At 43.8% G+C, this 19267-nt stretch overlaps 1 protein-coding gene and 1 pseudogene across 1 annotated transcript; both read right to left on the bottom strand.

Annotated features, from left to right (window-relative positions):
* Positions 1 to 348: 348 nt before the first annotated feature.
* Positions 349 to 7316, bottom strand: LOC136539400 (small ribosomal subunit protein mS47-like; annotated as a pseudogene).
* Positions 7317 to 8134: 818 nt separating this feature from the next.
* On the bottom strand, positions 8135 to 12536 carry LOC136539399 (probable trehalose-phosphate phosphatase 2). Its single transcript, XM_066531355.1, has 11 exons — positions 12382 to 12536; positions 10480 to 10947; positions 10262 to 10402; positions 10104 to 10175; positions 9903 to 10028; positions 9761 to 9817; positions 9581 to 9682; positions 9394 to 9471; positions 9157 to 9297; positions 8989 to 9081; positions 8135 to 8841 (listed from the first exon to the last, which is right to left on the bottom strand). Exons 2-11 carry the CDS (start codon positions 10690 to 10692, stop codon positions 8791 to 8793), a joined length of 1074 nt encoding a protein of 357 aa, XP_066387452.1. The 5' UTR covers positions 10693 to 10947; positions 12382 to 12536; the 3' UTR covers positions 8135 to 8790.
* Between the last annotated feature and the right edge of the window lie 6731 nt (positions 12537 to 19267).

Genomic DNA, 19267 nt, shown 5'->3' with positions numbered 1-19267 from the left:
CAGTCACGGCCTCACGCAGCGAAGCACATGATGGGTGAGCGGAGTGGGGAGAAACAGGCCTGTTGGGCCAGTAGTTGTAGCATACAGGCCCGTCAAGGAGGGTCTGACGTGGAAGAAAATCTTGACCCGAGCATTACCGTTGACAGAAGGGGAAGAGAGAATTGACGCGGCTGCTTGATGAGCGTGCGAGGCTCGTTGCCGCAGCTGGCCACGGTGGATCGGATGACATGAACTGAACTGGCTCAGTGCCGTTTTCATCTGTTTTCCAAGGTATGGGAAACAACACTGGCTAGTTTCATGCCATGAAACTCTAATCCTCGTAGGGGTTTTTTTTTTTTTGTTGACATGTCACTTCATTTATTGTCTATAAAACTCCCATGACATATTGACATCCGATTGAGACGGGCCTTAAGGCCCTTGTTCGATTTGCTCTAAAACCAAGGAGATTAGGAGGGATTGAGGGGGGACAAAATCCCCTACTAGTCAAAATCATCCTCGATCCCCTATGGTTTGGTTTAGGGAAACAAGGCATTAAGGTGAAGAGCTAGCTCACTCATGACAAATACTGAAAGTTCCCATTGGCGCTCAAAACTCAATGCGCCAAAACGTGTATATGGCACATGGATAGTTGGTTCAACAGGGCTGGTTGTGCTGCCAAAAATAATGGCAACACAAATTATAACACGTTTATCAGGTCTCAGTCCCGTCCTTAGAAAGATTTGTAATCATACGAATGCCTCTCGCGATTCTGTTGGTAGCTTCAACTCAGGCTCCAAATCACCAAGAGGTGCGAAGTAACCGTCAACCAGGTCATTTGTAACATATTCAAGGGCAGGAGGATCCCACTGAGACAACAAATACATATAAATCAACTTATATAGATCACAAACAACAGAATTGTTTTTTCCTAGCAGTCTAGCACAAAGAACCGATCAATCAAAACAGCAAAAATAATTACCTTAGGAGTGAAGTCTTTTTCGACTAGTCGTGCTCTGACACCCTACACAGGGATGAGAAATTAAGAACTAGTATATAACAAAAGATGCAATCTTTAACCAGCAACAAAAAAAAATGCTCAATTATAGTTCACTTCTATTGTGTAGTGGAATCCTAAGCCAGGATAGTAACGTGAAGAGAGACAGCGGAAGACCGAAGTTGACTTAGGTAGAGGTAATAAAAGGAAACTTGAAAGGATGGAATATACCCAAAGACTTAGCCTTAGATATGAGTGCTTGGAAAACATCTATTCACGTGCCTGAACCTTGATTGCTTCTGCTGGGTTTCGACTCTAGCCTACCCCAACTTGTTTGGGACTTAAAGGCTTTGTTGTTGTTGTTGTTGACAATTCACTTCTATAACAAACAGCTTCCATAATTTCACAAATTTAGTGACAGGAACCTCTCAATTTCCAAATCACAAGTTTGATAGTATTCACTTTCAAATTCTAAAAATTTGTGGCAACAATGATCACTTTATCAAGCATAATAGTTTACAGATATTCTCTGAACTTATGGAAAGAATGCAGCATTAAGAACATACCTCACAGAGTTCATGAGAAAATTGGTTTGAGATTCCATTCATGGACATGCGGTACTCACGGACAAGGCACTCATCGAGTGTCTGATACCTACCCTCGCGTATCTACATCATGGCCAGAAACAATCTCTGTCAACAGCACAAGGACAAACAACTGAGGCTGTAGAACTTCTACTTACCGATCGCAGTGAAACCTTCAAAGCTAACGGAGAGGCCCCTTTCAATCGTTTCAGTGCCAAGGTACACCATTCTTCATTTGAGCTAGCTGCTTCACTTTCCTGATTATGACAGTACTCAGTTTTAAATCATATGAAAATTGAACATAACTTTGTCACAGAACAAAGAAACACTGAACTACAACAACAACAACAACAACAAAGCCTTTAAGTCCCAAACAAGTTGGGGTAGGCTAGAGTTGAAACCCAACAGAAGCAATCAAGGTTCAGGCACGTGAATAGCTGTCTTCCAAGTACTCCTATCTAAGGCTAAGTCTTTGGGTATATTCCATCCTTTCAAGTCTCCTTTTATTGCCTCTACCCAAGTCAACTTCGGTCTTCCTCTGCCTCTCTTCACGTTACTGTCCTGACTTAGGATTCCACTACGCACCGGTGCATCTGGAGGTCTCCGTTGCACATGTCCAAACCATCTCAACCGGTGTTGGACAAGCTTTTCTTCAATTGGCGCTACCCCTAATCTCTCACGTATATCATCGTTCCGAACTCGATCCCTTCTTGTATGACCGCAAATCCAACGCAACATACGCATTTCCGCGACACTTAGCTGTTGAATATGTCGTCTTTTCGTAGGCCAACATTCTGCACCATACAACATAGCAGGTCTAATCGCCGTCCTATAAAACTTGCCTTTTAGCTTCTGTGGTACCCTTTTGTCACATAGGACACCAGACGCTTGCCGCCACTTCATCCACCCTGCTTTGATTCTATGGCTAACATCTTCATCAATATCCCCGTCCCTCTGTAGCATTGATCCTAAATATCGAAAGGTATCCTTCCTAGGCACTACTTGACCTTCCAAACTATCATCTTCCTCCTCCCGAGTAGTAGTGCCGAAGTCACATCTCATATACTCAGTCTTAGTTCTACTAAGTCTAAAACCTTTGGACTCAACAAACTAAATCATGCACCATTCAGGGCAGTAAATTTGCAATGATGAAAACATATCAAAGAGGTATGGTAAGTTTCATCAAGGTTAACTATAAGATTCATGAAAGTTTCACGGTAAATAGTGAGATGCTAGCAAAAGGTCACAAACCAAGCCACAAATGGCATATATGAATGAATTATATCTCATGTTTCACTCATTATCAAATCAATCAAACAATGATGTATGTTAGGATAGTAAAAAAAAAAAAAGCAGCTGAATCATCACTCACCAAGGCATCAACAATCTCTTCAACTGTGTCATGGCTGAAGCATTTATCAATCACCTCCAGCCTAAGGTAACACAAATGGAAAAATGAGGGATGACAATCAAGATGATATACGCAATATAAGGTACACTCTTGATCCTTACAGCACATCTCGCCTACTTTAAATGTGGTCCTTGATACACTCGTGAAAAAAAAAAGTTTCATAAGGTGCTCTTCCTTTGTACATGCCTTACTGATAAACTGTGTAAATGTATTCAGCCGTTTATGTGTGCTGGTGGCAGGCATGGACGGCGATGATCTCTCCAGCGCCTCTGGCAAGGTTCATGGATGTTGAATGTGAGGATGCCATGTCGCAGAGGCCAGTGGTGGTGGACATGGATCCGTGTGTGGAGGTTGCCGGGAGCGCTACGCCACATGTTGCGGCGGAGCACTGTGCCACGTGTTGTGGCGGAGCGCTGCGCCACGTGTTGCGGAGGAGTGCACGCCAAGATGGCGCGGATACTGGACTGGTGGCTAGATGCTTGGCGGCCGCAGGTCAGGCCAGGGATGCGAGGTGCGCAACCCTGGTGGCGGACCTGCGCGAGCTAAGGCGGGGGTGGCAGAGGCGTGAGTACGAGCAGAGGGAACGGGCCGGCCTGCTCACCGGCAGACAGCTATTTCTCGTACCCGAATCCACTGCTCTTGGCTGTCCATGCGTTCATGTACACTGTGATGTGGTCGGCGGTGAAAGACCTGGACTCCAGCAAGGATGGTGGCAGTGGCTTCACCACGAACTGAAGCTCTCATCTTGCAGTTGGTCTGAACCAGAGTCTGCACTATCACCTGTTATCTCAGATTATTAGCCCGTGCTTTAGTTGATGGACTTCATATCATCGGGTGTCTCATATTGTTGATATGTAATTAGGTTCCCGTTAGTGCTCTGGTTCATGCAGTGATTTTAGTGAATTTCATCATCAGGTACAGATGTTTGTGCTTACAATATTTGTTCCTTACATTTACTTTCAGGCAAGATAACAGTGGCCATATTACGGAGCGGATTGCTTCCTGAAATGCAAGTGGAAGACCAAAGGGGGAGAGAGGTTCAGAAGAAAAGAGACAGGGCATTTAGACATTATTTCCCATGCCTATAAAGCCACTCCCGGTTGATTCTATAGAAAGAAAGAGGCAATGGGCTAAAAAGTAAAGAGGCAATGGGCTAAAAAATAAAAAGGTAAGGGATGAGCAAATCATTGTTTGTTAGGATTTAAACAACAACAACAAAGCCTTTAAATCCCAAACAAGTTGTTAGGATTTAAAATTAAAAAATATTAGTATCGTTTAAATTTTATGTGCCCATAGCAACGCATGGGCCAATACCTAGTCTTAACTAAAAAGAAGAAACAGTCGATTGTTTTTTAAAGAGCAGACAATGCAGCATCCAGATTGTCATCATCTCAAGCGCATATATACATCCAACCAATATAACATTTTTATGAAGAAAATAAACTGCCATGCCCAAAAGTAATGCCACGAAAGAAAGGAACACATAGATCAAAGCCCACCATGCTAGAATCGATTCCAGGAAAGAACAAGCGATGTTCGTAAATGGCTAAACATAACATTTCTGCCTTTTTCTACCGGGTGCGTGATTAATAATTATGTATCCAAAACCCCAAAAAGGATTTTGGAATAACAAAGCAGGGTTACTGAGTTATAGTTAGAGCTGCTGGCAGCCATGGAGATGACACATGGAAAAGTGTTTGATGAGCAATGTTTGGTAAAATAGATTACCTATGAACAATGCTTTTTTTGTCTGGATAAACCATGTCTCCATATTGTGCAAGGGAAGAATCAATAACTGATGGGTCATCAGTTACTAACTTGCAAGTCGTTCATCGATCAGATCCAGATGCTGTCCAAAAAACCAAACATAAAATGTTCATGAGTTGATTAAAATACCACAGTAGAAATATCTCGACTTCAAACATGAGACATATAGTAAAAAGAATCTTACGCCACTCATGGAATAGTGTGTAGCAAGGCCAAGAGCAATCATATCTGTTCCATTGAGCTTTTCACCAGTCAAGGCCACATATTCCCCTGCGAGGCTTCAAGTGTGAAAACTAGCAGACTGATTACATATTCCTATTTTGCAACGGACTACAGCACAACCACCGATAAAGTAGCAGGGACAAGATGTAACTCCACATAAGAGCACTAACCAACATGACCAGTTAGATGCGACAAATAAAATGAGGCTGCAGCATCAGGATGGAATCCAATATGAATTTCTGGAGTTGCAAAGACCTGAAATCGTCGAATTAAAAAAATATATCAAATACCTGACTCCAAACTACTTCCCTCCGTTTGTGTTTACTTGTCAGCAACTTTTTTACTGTAGCAAATTTGACCATCTATTTTTCCTTCTAAAAAAATCTTAGATACTTCAATGTATATAGCACTAATGAAGTATGTTCAATAAAGAATCATATATGTGAAAACTTGATGTATCTAAAAATCTTTTGCAGAAAAAACGTACGGTCAAAATTGCTACAGTAAAAATTCGGTGACAAGTAAACGAAAATGGAGGTAGTATTCAAGAAATAGAGGAAGCATCAAGAGGAAAATAGCATAAGCTCGCCACAGAAATATATAGAAAATAAAAGCGAATGAGTAAAAATACATTGACATACTGTTCTATCAGTTGCAATGCGGATTGTTCCAGGAATGGAAACACCTCCACCACCACCCATAGTAACACCATCAAGAATGGCAATCTATTACAGATAAATGCAATCTCAGATGTCAAATCAAAAATATTATAATGAATCGTAACAAGAAAATATTTCTGAATCCATATACTTTACATGTGGTTTCAAGTACGTGCCCAGAAAATAAATGAACATGTACAAAGTCTTGAAAAAATCCTTACATTCCTCCAGCTTGCCTGATAAAGGAAAAAATATTAAATTTAAGGTAAACTTGGACAGCACAAAACCTTTTTACAATGCACAAGTTTACAGTGGACCATCCAAATTTAAGGAACTTCTTGTACAATAAATTGGGTAAAAAAACCTTTGATTTGTGTTCTTTCCATCAACCTTTTCTAGAGACAAATAAAGCAGATTCAGCAAGCAAGCAAATGGAGAGTTGTTTTGCCAAATTGTGTCGTCGTAATAACTTGCTGCTGTTTTGTGAAAGCAAAAGCAAGCATGACAGACAGTTTACTAAAAAGGATACGCAGGTGACAGAAATATAACGGAATGATTACTATCAACAGTTCACAATGGGATACAAACTATATGCTATGCAGGGCTTAACCACCCACCTTCACTGATAAGTTCACGTAATTTAACAGCATCCCCACCAGCACAGAATGCTCGGCTGCTGCCCTTCATGCAATGAACAACTCAATTTATATTTGGTCGGCAATATAAGCAGAACTGAAATGATGAAGCACCATACCTTCATCATGACAAAGCCAATGTCTGGGTTGTCCTCCCATGATTCATAAAATTTATTAAGCCTAGCCCCCTATCAAGATGGACATTTCACCAAGCATCAGATCAATTGTTTCCAATGTAAATCTGTAAGCTATAATCTATACACCCGTGGACAGAAAAAACAAATGAAGTCAGCGTTATCAACACACGAATAAACTAAGCCTAATCATTTGCATTGCAAGAAAGGGACTAAATCAATCTGCAGAAGCTCCACCTTTGTTGACGAAAAGGGTAGTTCACCCAAGTCCCAACACCAAGGCACCCAGCACGCGTAAATGACTGTGTGGGCATTACATTATACACATGCTCCGCAAATGATAGCAGGGGCCTAAAAGAGAAAACATAATTCACCAAACTGCTATGGAGCATGATCACCGACTCATTTCATCAAACAATATTCACCTACAGTTCAGAGAGCCCGACCCCCATCACCGCACAACTATGTAAAGCATCTCATCGAACAAAGAGTCTTCCAATCACCACCGAAACAAAACTGCGCACAAACTACTGCCTACAATAGTACGCGAGGAAATGGGGACGAACCATGGTGATGGTGAGGGCATTGAGGTAGCCGGGGCGGCTGAGCACGGCGGCGCGCGCACTTGCCTTTCCTTCCACGAGCACCTGCGCAAAATACTGTGTCAGCGACGGAACCCCGCGCCTCCGATGCCGAAGGAGGATGCCACGACGGTGGGCCTGGCGGACCAGGCGCTTGGTTACCTCGTCGCTGGAGGCAGCGTTCGACAGTTGGAGGGAGGAGAGAGGCCGCAATCCCCCAAGGGCGCCGCGGCGCAGGGCCTCGCCGGCGCGGCGTGCTACGGCGGCGGCGGCGGCGAGGCGCGGCATGGTGGCGCGGATCGTAGGGTTTTGGACTCTGGAGTGCAAGGTGGAGTGGTCCTCAAAGGAAAGGAAAAGTATGGCCCGTCGAAGTGCCTTGATGGGAAGAAACTCGGTCTGATTGTGTATGGGCTAGGGATCATGGGCTGAACTGTCAACCTGGTGACCTAGAAAGTGCAGTGGCCCGCATGACCCAGTTGCATCGAATCAAAATATCAAATGAAATGAATTACATTAGCTCAAAAAAATGAAATGAATTACAGCGTCTCAGTCTCACTCACTCTCTAAATTTTAATTTGAATAAAAATTGTTCTTTATAACTTTCTATCTTCCAACAACTTCTTCATATCTTGTAGAGTTGTAGCACTTTAGAGAGCTATCCACGCTTTTCATCTTTAGCAAGCAAGAAACTAGAAATAGATGGTTCAATATTTAAAGATCCTCCCACCAAAATCTTTATTCCTATCAATAGGGTAAGAGTCTCTTTAAGTTGCTCTTGTGGATGCAATTCAATTGATAGTCTAGTTTTGTCAAATCAAAATATCAATTGAAATTGATGCTTCATCTAAAAAGAATTGAAATGGATGCAATCCTCCCAAAAAAAATGAAACCGATGCCAAAGAGAAAAGTCTTTTTAAATTTTTCCTAGGAATCCTTTTATTGTCCGCAGCACCTTGCAGCTGTTTGCCATCTGACATGATCGCTATCTCATGGTCATGACAATAGCCATAAAACTTCACTATACGACAACAACGACGACAACAACAACAAAGCCTTTTAAATCCCAAATAAGTTGAATTAGACTAGAGTTAAAACCCAACAGATGCAATCAAGGTTCAGACACGTGAATAGCTGTTTTTCAAACACTCATATCTAAGGCTAAGTCTGTAGATATATTCCATCCTTTCACGTCTCCATAAATGCGTGTCAAGCAAGTCTCACAATTCAAACGAGACTAAACTAATGCGAAATAGCTCAACACATCCAAACGGCACATTCGCGAATAGCGAGCTGAGCATTTTGATCGCCAGATTATAGAATTGGTCCAGCTCAACAATGGAACAGACATTCGGAACAGGCAGGCAGGCATCCAGATACACTTGCAGCAAAGACAAAAAATGAAAGCCCAGGCACACAACATGCCTGCAATGTAGGTCTCCGCGGCTCCTTGCTCATAACTTGACTTTCCATGAGCCATTGTCAGCTAAATGTTGTTTAAACGAAGAACCGGTTCTTTACAGCTTGAAGAATACAAAATTCACGACACAGTGAAACACTAGCAGGAACCAAAATTCCTTTTTAAGAATATTTCCATATATACTAAAGGAAACTAAATAATGAAAGAATTGAACTGACTGAGAAACCCATTTAACACAAGAACAAAGTGGGACTGAAAAGGTATCAAAATATGGTAGCCTCTTATAAAATGCCAAATCAAAAATATTTTGGCTTGACTCCTCCAAATAGCCGACTAATTTGGTTAGCATTATATATCTTGCTAATATTTATAATCTTGCTTCTTCTCCAGACCCAGCAAAACAGGTATCAGGTGGACTGCTCCTTCCATGCTGCCAACATTCTCAGAAATTCCATCACCTATATGCATCAAAAGAATGTTTCATTTCTCTAAACTTGCAATACCCAACACATAGTCAAATGTTCAAAAGTTTTCAATTTTCCTTTTGAACCAAGAAATATTCAAAGGCAAAAGTTTGTTGTGGTTGCCGCAGTGCTACGAGTTACCTCAGCTGGATCCCTCAAGGAATAGAAGGCATCACTCTCTTTGGGTATAGATGACACCAATATTCCAAAGCCATGGTTGCTTGCCTTCAGAACCTATTTGAACCAAGAGTAAATTATGTGTTGTGGAAATATATGCTTTACAAGTCCATTCAAGTGAACTAGGCATACTTTGAATGCATCTTCATCTGTTCTGTCATCTCCAACATAGATAGGGAGAACATCTTCACTCTCGTTGAGCCCAAGCGATTCAAGTAAAAACTCCACAGCTTTACCTTTGTTCCAATCAATAACAGGACGGACCTCAAAAACCTGGATTGAAGAGTGTGATTGAATATTAATCAAATTCAAACTGCTTACAACAAATGTTTTGATAAGGAAAGCCTTCTAATGGTGCATAATGCTCACCTTCCTCCCATGGGTTAGTCTTAGGCAAGGGTAATCTTCCAAAACAGCACTTACACGGTGGAAAACCTTTTTATAGTCCTGAGAAGCAAGAATAGGAATTTGAGTTTAAATGGTCCACGTTCAGTTCAAATAATCCCAATGCACATTTTCTGTATGAAATATAAACACCAAGATATAGAACTATTACATCTTCCGCCACATTACGGTAATGCACAGACACGCAGAACTTGTTGTCTTCCATCCTTGCACCGTCAATGTCCTTAACACTCTCACCAAGTTTTTCACACACCTGGCATGTACACCACTGAGTAAGTCCAACCATATTACATAAGATGGCAACTTAACTCAAGAAGTTGATACAGCATACCTCAGTGATCATAGGTAAAAACTCACTAGCAGGTTGGAACAGATTGACTTCTTTACCCTACAAAGAGGAAAAGGAGATTCACACTACGAAAGCAAGTAAGAAATTTAAATTATGAGGGTAAAGATCTAGAAAGTAGTTTCACATGCGCATCAGTTGAACGAATACATTCCACGCCATTGGAGTCAGTAGTCTTCCTAACAGGGCCCATTATGTCCATTCCATGGCTTCCAGCGTAGTATAGTTCATTTAGCTTGACAAAGTCAAAAACCTAAAAAAAAATCAATGAGAAAGATGCAAAATGCTGATAGGAGTAATTTGTGTAATGAACAATAACATTGTATACCTTATCACGAGACCTTCCGCTAATGATTGCAGTTGGGAAAAGTGATGCCACATGCCTCACTGCAGCACGCATCTGTGAATACAATGTTTAGAAAGTGGACTGGAAATTGCACTGGACTGCTAATTTTACAAGAACTGTAGGACTTAAGGAAAACATACCTCATCAGACATTAATGCATTTTCAGGATTGTCCACAATCGGTGAAAGTGTTCCATCATAGTCAAGAAACAATGCCAATCTTTTACTCCCAGCAAGATCACTAATTGCCTCAAATGAGGTCAAAGCAGAAGGATAGTTCACCTACAAAGGTGAAACAATGGGAATCACTAACATATTGGTTACGATTCTGCCATACAGTATTAGGTTCAGATACATACCATCCAGTTGCGGTATTGCAAATCAAGATCATCAGATTGAGTATCACAGATGACATCCTTGGTCTGCCTTTTGCGGGTGGGTGATGAGGCCTTCATGAGATCAAGCCATCCAGTAGCACGAACTTCTTCAATCTTACCAGGCAGAGGTATCTTCTTTGTAGTGTTCAAGCAAAGCCCCGGAGAGGTAAAGCTAGTAGGTGTTGTGAAAGTCATGACAGCAGCAGGCGATGCTAATGTAGGGAGATGGTCAGCAATAACAGGTGAATTGAGGCCTGTCTTCAAATCGATCAACAAGACACAACTCCCCAAGAGACTTGTTGTGAAACCAATTACAGACTACAAAAGGTTAGTGCACTAAAATGCTTAACCAACTCTCTTGTCAATGAAAAACCAACGTTTCAATGTGTTCTTGTCACTGCAAACATGCATGTACCGCATCCAGCCCATTAAATGTGAAGACCCTGCATTCTGTATTGGAAGAAAAAAAAAAAGATAAGCCTTGAACATAGCAATCACTTTGGGGAGGGGGGGCTACAAAATGTTGAAGCCATATACTGGTTCATCACCCTGGTCAACACAGATCATTTAAAAGGAGAACTCATTCATCCGACATACCAATCAGTTCCAAGGACAATAATTGTGCACAATCACAGCCTACACTACAGTAATAAAAAAAAGGACAAAAAAAGGTGTTGTCCTGTAATGTCTAATGAAACACCACACCACCTAATGCAAGAATAACTGACCACATTGAACAGCATAGTTCCTGTTCCTGTCTTGCAAGTTTTAAAAAGGAAAAAGACAGGATCGCCTTTTTTTTCACGACTCAGGAGTTACAAGGGAAAATGAAAAAGACATCAGCTGGTGAGCCATGATTCCTTTATGTACCACCACATATTAGTTGGAAAATGATGTTTGATCCATCCATCATTAACAATTTAAGGCCAAATTACAACAAATGACATAAACATGGATGATTTGGTGAGACCCATGCGTACTAATGGTAGATGCACGGCTGTTGGCATTGTCGGTAAAGTCTCCGGCGTGGTGAATTGCATAGGGTGTCCATGAGAACACACACTAAAATACTAGGAAAATTCAAAGAGCAATTCAAGACAGGTGCACATGGAACTGTTCAGCAGTGGCACTGGGAAACAAAAGGCGAGCACATAATTGCGGATTACGTCAGTAATCACCACGTATCGTGACAGGACTAATCGAATGGGACCACCGGGGCATCAGTCAGCCAATCAATAGGCTTGTACAACAGATGGCGCCTGGCCAGGCTTGCAAGAAAGCCTCGGCGATGCAACATGCTGCTCGCAACGGCGGCAGTGAAAGACACAGCTCCCATCAACCCCAACCAACAAGAACAAAATACGTGGGGGCCCTCGAACACAAGGCCAGACCGGTGCAGTGCGGCAATCATCAAAGATATGTTTTTTATTTCCCTCCCCATCCAAAAAGAATCGGGGAAAAGGGCAAGAAAAAGGTACCGTCCAGTTGGACGAACCCCGGCTCGGCCGCAGAGACCCCCTGCGAGGAAGAATCCCACACAGCCAACAACCACGGCCAACACCCTTCTCCCTCCCTTCCCTCTGCATCCCACCTGCTTTCTCATGGCCGTGTTGTGGGCGGCTCGATTAAAAAACTCGCCTTTGGGGGTTCTTCGGATACAGTTCCACACATGGAACGGAACAGATTCCCCGTGCGGGCGACGGCCGTCGCCGTCGCCGTCGCATGGGGAGGCGGAGACGACAAGGAATACGCACAAATAACAAAAGGAAATTTACACGAACCCGACAAGCAATTCTGCGCGGCGAGATCTACGAGCGCTAGATGAGCAACGTAACATAGTTTCCAAGAAAATATGGGGACCGATCTCGGGAGGAGAAACCTTACCGGACGGACGCGGCGAGGTTATACCCAATGCCGGCGCCGGCGAGCCCCCCAACGGGGCTTGGAAACGACCTGGACGGAGGCGGCGACGGGGAGGGGATTTGGGAGCCGAGAGAGAGAGGTGAAGGGAGAGGAGAGAGGTTAGAGGTGGACGCGTATTAATAGGCGGCGACAGTCGACTTGCTCCTCTCTTTCTAGAAGCGGAGGCGGAAAAGGCAGTTTACCGGTTGTCTCGGTCATGAGCGTTTCGCTTCGTTTTCGCTGTTCACGGGATTAACCCCAAAGCGGCCGTGGCAATGGCATCGAGGCTCGCTGGCGCGGGAGCTTTTGCTGACGCGGGCGGGTGGCGCGCGCCACGTAGCGGGAAACAACAGCTATCGGGAGGGGTTGCCTGGTCCGCCCTACATGTGCACGGCGCAAGACGAAGATTGGTCGGAGCATGGATGGCCAAACGGGTCATCCAGTCTCTAGGAGACTATTAGGACTCGTTTGTTTCGGCTCCGACGGCTCCGGCTTCCATCGACATTGTTACTGTTTATGAAGCCGTTTTTCTCTCTCTGCAGCACTGTTTATTGAAGCTATTTTTCTCTCTCCTACTTTTTCGTCTCACTGTTCGTTGGGCACTGTTCACGAAGCCGGCGGAGCTCGTTTTTGCAGCTCCTGCGGCTCCGGCTACAGTGCGTGAACAGTGCCCGGGCCGGAGCACGCAAGAGCGGTGCCAAACTGGCCCTGAGTCGCACTAGATTGAGAAAACACATTCTTTTATTTGAATAGAACTTACCTCACAATATCTAAAACTGTCATCTTCTTCCTCCGTCTCCTCTCTCTCTCCATCTCTCGTTCGCGGCATGCTCGCTCATCATGGTGGTGGAGCGGCCTCCACGCTCACCCATGGCGGCGGTGTGGCCCTTTCTCGCCTCGCGCGACGATGATGTGGCCCACACGCTCGCCCCCCCCCCCCCCCCCCCCACCCCACCCATAATGGGTATTGACTATTGAGAAAAACAACTACCGGATCCCTTCCATTTTAGGGATTCAGAAAAATATAGAGAAAGAGGATGAAGAAAGGGAATCTGCTAGAACTAGGTTTTTTTCACCTCATTCTCCTATATGACATATTTTAGGGTAAGGGCATTGTTTTTCTCAATTTGATGGAGATGCTCTTACGCGATTATACTACACACTAGACATGGTTTTAAAAAGCATTGCACCAACATGGCTAGAGATATTAGCACAAAAAACTTGTGTGTCAAAGCTTATTTCTCCATTCCCTTTGTCGCGGGGCATATGTTTTCCCATCCCTATCTTCATGAATGCCAACAGAGAACATTCACTCTTCATTTCTGCCCCCACATGAGAAATTAATCCCCATGGATTCTTGTCCCTACATTATCATCATCATCATCATCACAAGACACATGTTAACATATGAATAATTATATATATTTAGTAACTAAGCAAGACAAAAAAACATCACTATACCATCAAAAATCGATGACTACACGCCAACCACACAACATTCATCGAAGTTTATAGATTAGAGGTCATCCAATCACGCTAGAGTTCAATTGGGAGCTTTGGGGTAGGGGCTAGGGAGCGCTACTGGATTTCCCGATCTGCAGCACATCTACTTGCTCCCTAGCTCTCAATAGGTGACTGCACGTGCAGTGCATTGATGAGGTCGCCTGCCCATGGTCACACCCGTGAGGAACAGATGCGTGGTCCCGCACTTTTCTAGTTGTTCGGCTGCTAGATCTGCTTGGCGGCGGGTCACGTGACTAGGGAGGCCGGAGGTGGGGTGGTGGAGTAGCGGTTGGGGCTCTAGGGAGGCCAAAGGTGGGAATGGCGAATGTCAGGGTCAGCTAAGAATCAAGAACAAGGACAAGAGGCTGAAGAGGTAGCGTTAGGGTTACAACTTGTTATATACACACACAAGATATATATGCATATTGGTAATTAGTTGAGCAACTCATGATGGATGGCCCACTTGAGTGGTCGCTAAAGAACTCAAATTATCTGTTGGCATAAGATCAATTTGAATTATATTATTGTTGTCATGACCTAGATATAGAGTAAAAGCCCCAAGCTGTTAAATGAATAAAGTGCTATATGAAGAATTCGGATACTTAGAGAGTTTATCATAATGGGAACTTACTCTACGACTAGTGTTGTGGGGCTAACATTTCCTCTAAGTTATTTGTGTAATCTCACTAAGTGTTTCTCAAATAGAGTGTGCTAATTGACATATGAAAGTCATTAGTCCAAAACCCTGTGATGTAGTATTTCTCTAATTAAGTTATATTCATCTAGCCACTCACCATATTATATGGCTTAAATATAACCTTTGGACTTAATTGACCAGCCATGAACATTCACATTTTCATTGCACTCAAAAGAGTATGTATGAGGTTTTAAGAGAGATTTAATCCATGTTATAATATTTCTCTATTTTGGTCGCCTAATTGTCATCAACATTTAAAGGGTTGCTAAAATGAGAAACTAGTGCTTGTGTTACTACTAATGCAATCTCTTGTCTAGAGCTTATCCATACAAAATCAATGAGATGAGATTGTGCTTGTTTAAATGTATATCACAAGCTTAAAGGTTTCTCTTCACCTAAAAGTAAGAATTGGTTGCTAGAGGCCAAGGTATGTGGTTACATTAAGTATTTAAAATACTGATATGCATCTAGAACCCTTTTTATGCTAATGTATGTATTTGTGTGTAACTTATTCAAGTTTCACCAAGAGTCTATATTTTGGTTAATTGCAATGGCCTTGGATATTTGACAGATACCCTCAACTCTTTTTACATGATTTGAATTTATTTCGTGTGATGAGAGATTATTTTAAAAAAGTGGGTATGAGCTAATTATACCATGTTCGTATTGATTTGAAAAATTACACACTTTGATTGAAATAGGATATAATTTGAGGAAAACCCCAACTAGATGACCAAGCGTAGATGGTTTTGTAAATATTTGGATTTTTGGATCTTTGTGATCCTATCTACCCACTTGTGGATATGGTTCGATGATTGTTTGTTGGATAATCACAAGTGAAGAGATTTTCTTAAATCCATTTAGGCTAATTCTCTCAAAATCTCATAAATCTCTCAAATCTCAAGGTTCAGATGCTCAATATCTCAAATCAAGTTTGTATGAACCAAAGGAAGACAAAAAGTCATGCCTCATCCTCAATATGTCGCTTTTGCAAAATCTAAAGTTTCGAGGATCCTTGGTTGTAATTTCAAAATCTCTCAAGAGTCAAGAACCAAGGATTAAGTACCAAAATCCTGTGAAACAAATTTGTATGGATCATATGAAGGCAAAGGAGTGAAGGAGTTCACGTTCCAAATGGCAAAAAATTAAAAGAAGAATTGTTTTAGACTTTTTGGGGGAGATTCTAGACAAACTAGCCGGCCAGTAGCAATGTTAGCGTGTATGCAATATTTTCCGGTCCAGGCATGTGGCATCACTTTTTGGGGAGATTCTAGACGAACCGGTCTAGGCTTTTTTCCCCTCTTTTTCTCTTTTCTCTTCCGTTATATATTTCTATCCTCTCTGCCCCCTTTATCATCTTCTTCATCTAGCCGCCTTCTGTTTCTCTATACCACTCATTTTGTCGCACCGCCCCGTTCATCGTCTCATTGTCAACTCCACCCACCCCATGCCCCGACACTCCACCCTACCTAGCCTCCCGACTTTGCCCTAGCACCTTCGTCCACCCTGGCACCTCGGTTGCAATCCCGCTATCGTGCCTCATCCCACGCACATGGCGGAGGGGTATTTCAGGGCTAGCCCACAAGCAAGGACGACAGAGTCGAGAAAATGTTTGTTTTTCAGCTTCCTCTAGCTTTGATAAATCTCTCTCGGTGTGACTTCGAGAGCTTCATTCGCAGACCTATTTGTCGTGCCCTTTTGGCAAAAAAAAACTGCAAAATTGCTCTTGAAGCTGCCGGACAATCTCTACCAAACGGGGTCTAAGTATTCAGGCGTTCGGCTGGTAAGGTCCCGGCTTGTGTTCAGCTTGTTTCAGCTTATTCTCTCTCACAGAATACTATTCAATCATCCAAAACCATCCTAAATCTACCGTTGAACTCACCATCCGAACACCCTGTATGTTGTCCGTATGATACGCGTCCACTTCTGCGCACATGCAATGACTCACTCGCATGCAGTACTCCCCCAACAACAGTTGAGTCAACAAGCTTGATGCTATATCCGGACGGACAGTTGAGTTATCAAGCTAGATCATATTTGACAAGCCCTTCAGCACATTAAATCTTAATATGCCATCATGGGCCCCACATACTTTCTCTTTCCCACATATATTCCCTTCCCTTGTCATCTTCTACACCGACAGCACCGGGCCACCTCTGCCCTTTGCGTCGAGATGCTGCATGCACGCTCTAGTCAATCTCTCCACACCGGGACACCGCCACAACTTGTGCCAAGGAATCGCCCACACTAGTGATAGCTCGCTGCCGCACGCCCCCGGGCCCCGGCACACTCGCTCCACGCCCCCACGCCAGGCCGCGGCCGCCATGAGTGCGAGCGTTTTACGATCTCGCGCTAGGCCGCTTTGACTCCAGGCCCCGACCGCCATGCGCGCGAGCTCTTTACGCTCCCACGCTAGGTCCGCTTGACTCTGGGCCACCGTCGCACCGCTAGGCACTCCGATCACTTCCCCTCCTCATTCACTGCTTTCTCTGAGCCGTCGCCGTCATCCACTCCACCTCCATGCCCTACCTAAGAGCTGCCAGATCTTAGGACAAGCTTCCATAGACGGCCGTAACTTCTGTGTATGCGCGACAAAGGCCATAACAATGAGAATGAAAGGGGCCGGTGGTGAGTAGGACCCATAAGCTTTCTCATATATATTCCGTCCAAGCCTGCCGTATGGGATGAAGAGGTAGCTCTTTTTTTTCTTCTTTTCTTTCTCTTTCACCTGACGTCTGGTTTGGATGCAGATGTATCTACCTCTATCTACATTCGTTGGAGTGAATTAAAGTGAAACTTAGTTTAATTTCCACTTCAACACATGTGGACTGGGGTAAATACATGGACGTTAAAATTAAGCTCTAAGAAAAATGCTGAAGTGTGTTTGTACGAGTCAGCCGATGTGGAATTGGAACCGTTGAAGTTGCCTAAACGGTTGGGTGGACAGAGTATGAACAGAGCAGTTACTAGATTGAAGCAGCACGGCCTCGTTGTTCGTCCACACCGTAGAGGAGTCCAGGGAGGGGGAACGAAGCACTCACAAGATTGATGTGAATCGAACAGCTAGGAGACAGATGCGTGCCTGTCGTTGTGCGCGTGCAGGTTTGGTGCCCGGTAAGCCACACCAGCTAAGGCCATGTTTAGTTGCACCCTAAAATGCCAAATTTTTTAATATTTTTCATCACATCGAATCTTTGGACGTATGCATGAAGCATTAAATATAAATAAAAAATAAAACTAATTACACAGTTTAGACGAAATCCACGAGACGAATCTTTTAAGCCTAATTAGACTATAATTGGACACTAATTGCTAAATAACAACGAAAACGCTACAATAGCGTTTTGCCAAAAATTTTGGCATCCAAACTGGCCCTAAGGGCGCGTTTAGATGCAAAAAAATTTGGGTTTTGGCTACTGTAGCATTTTGTTCGTATTTGGCAATTAGTGTCTAATTATGGACTAATTAGGTGTGAAAGTTTCGTCTCGCGATTTCTCACCTAACTGTGCAATTAGTTTTTTTTTCGTCTACATTTAATACTTCATACATGTGCCGTAAGATTCGATGTGACGGATACTGCGCAAAAATTTTTGGCTGCTAAACATGCCCTAACTCTAACTGCCAGAAAGTGCAGCACGTGCACGTCGCAAAATAAGTGTCCGGCGCGGCGAGTTGTTTGCATTGCATTGCCGGCGAGTTGCAAATTCACGGAGCCTGCCAGCGCTTACGGAACAAGCGATCTAAGGCGTACGTACGGATACATTTCCTTCCAGCTTTGGTTTGCTGCCGGCTTGCCAAGACAAAAGCGGAATGAACTGCATGTTCGTGAACCGGACCACAGGAATCGCGTCAGAGAGAAGCAGCTGCAGATCTGCTCAACAGCAGCAGTTTAGCCTCACGATCTTTAATTTTCTCCATGGATCTCGTCGTGGTTTGGTGGCAATGGTCAAGGGGCGTGGATCGGAGAAGATACCGGCATCAAAATATTTCTCCGCGGATCCACGGGCTCGCCGGCAGTCGCTGACAGGCCTGGGGCACGGGCAGTCAGTCAGTCAGGCCGGTGAGATCGCGCAAGTCGACACGCGCACGTCGTGGTCTGTTTTGTCGGTGCGAGTACGCACCGGGCGTCCGGCCGTCTGCCAAGAACAACTCAACACGCGTACAGTACGTGCGTGGCGCGGACGGTGAAAGCCGCGGATTCGGCAGACCCCAACCAAAACTGGTCGGCGGCCGGGCGGCAGCGGCTGGTGGCGGTCTGGAACCATGACACGTATGGATTATACGTGGGGGTCTGCCTGATTTATTTTTCTGGAACGAAATGGGGGTCCAGGTCAAGCCACGCCACGCGAGTCCATCCCAGAATTACGACGAGTCAAATCCAGCCAGCGGTGTCGTGGATCGTACGACGTCGTCTGTCACGAAGCATAACTCTCTCTCTCTTTATTTTCAACTCTGTTTATTATATTAGGACGAACATGAAGTATGACTCAGAGTGTCACGCAACTGCACCGTTGATTTGGTGTTCTCGTTGCGCCACGAAAAGGAATATATATATAAAAACAATATACTAGTAGTATATATATACGGGTGTACTATACGGTAGTAATAACTATAGCTGGCAAAGTCTGGTACCGCTAAGTAGGCGTACGATGCCATGCCGGTGGCGTG

Source organism: Miscanthus floridulus, chromosome 2 (assembly GCF_019320115.1).
Source record: "Miscanthus floridulus cultivar M001 chromosome 2, ASM1932011v1, whole genome shotgun sequence".
Classification (NCBI taxonomy): domain Eukaryota; kingdom Viridiplantae; phylum Streptophyta; class Magnoliopsida; order Poales; family Poaceae; genus Miscanthus; species Miscanthus floridulus.
The sequence above is the reverse complement of the archived record's forward strand: the minus strand, read 5'-3'. Positions and strand labels throughout refer to the sequence as shown.

What these genes read in the sequence shown, in the direction of transcription:
- LOC136539399 (XM_066531355.1), bottom strand. Translation starts at nt 10,692, where the DNA reads ATGACTTTCACAACACCTACTAGCTTTACCTCTCCGGGGCTTTGCTTG. An exon ending in ATGCATTAATGTCTGATGAG is followed by an intron (nt 10,176 to 10,261) that starts GTATGTTTTCCT and finishes TTGTATTCACAG; the next exon opens with ATGCGTGCTGCAGTGAGGCA. An exon ending in GACTAACCCATGGGAGGAAG is followed by an intron (nt 9,298 to 9,393) that starts GTGAGCATTATG and finishes TCTTCAATCCAG; the next exon opens with GTTTTTGAGGTCCGTCCTGT.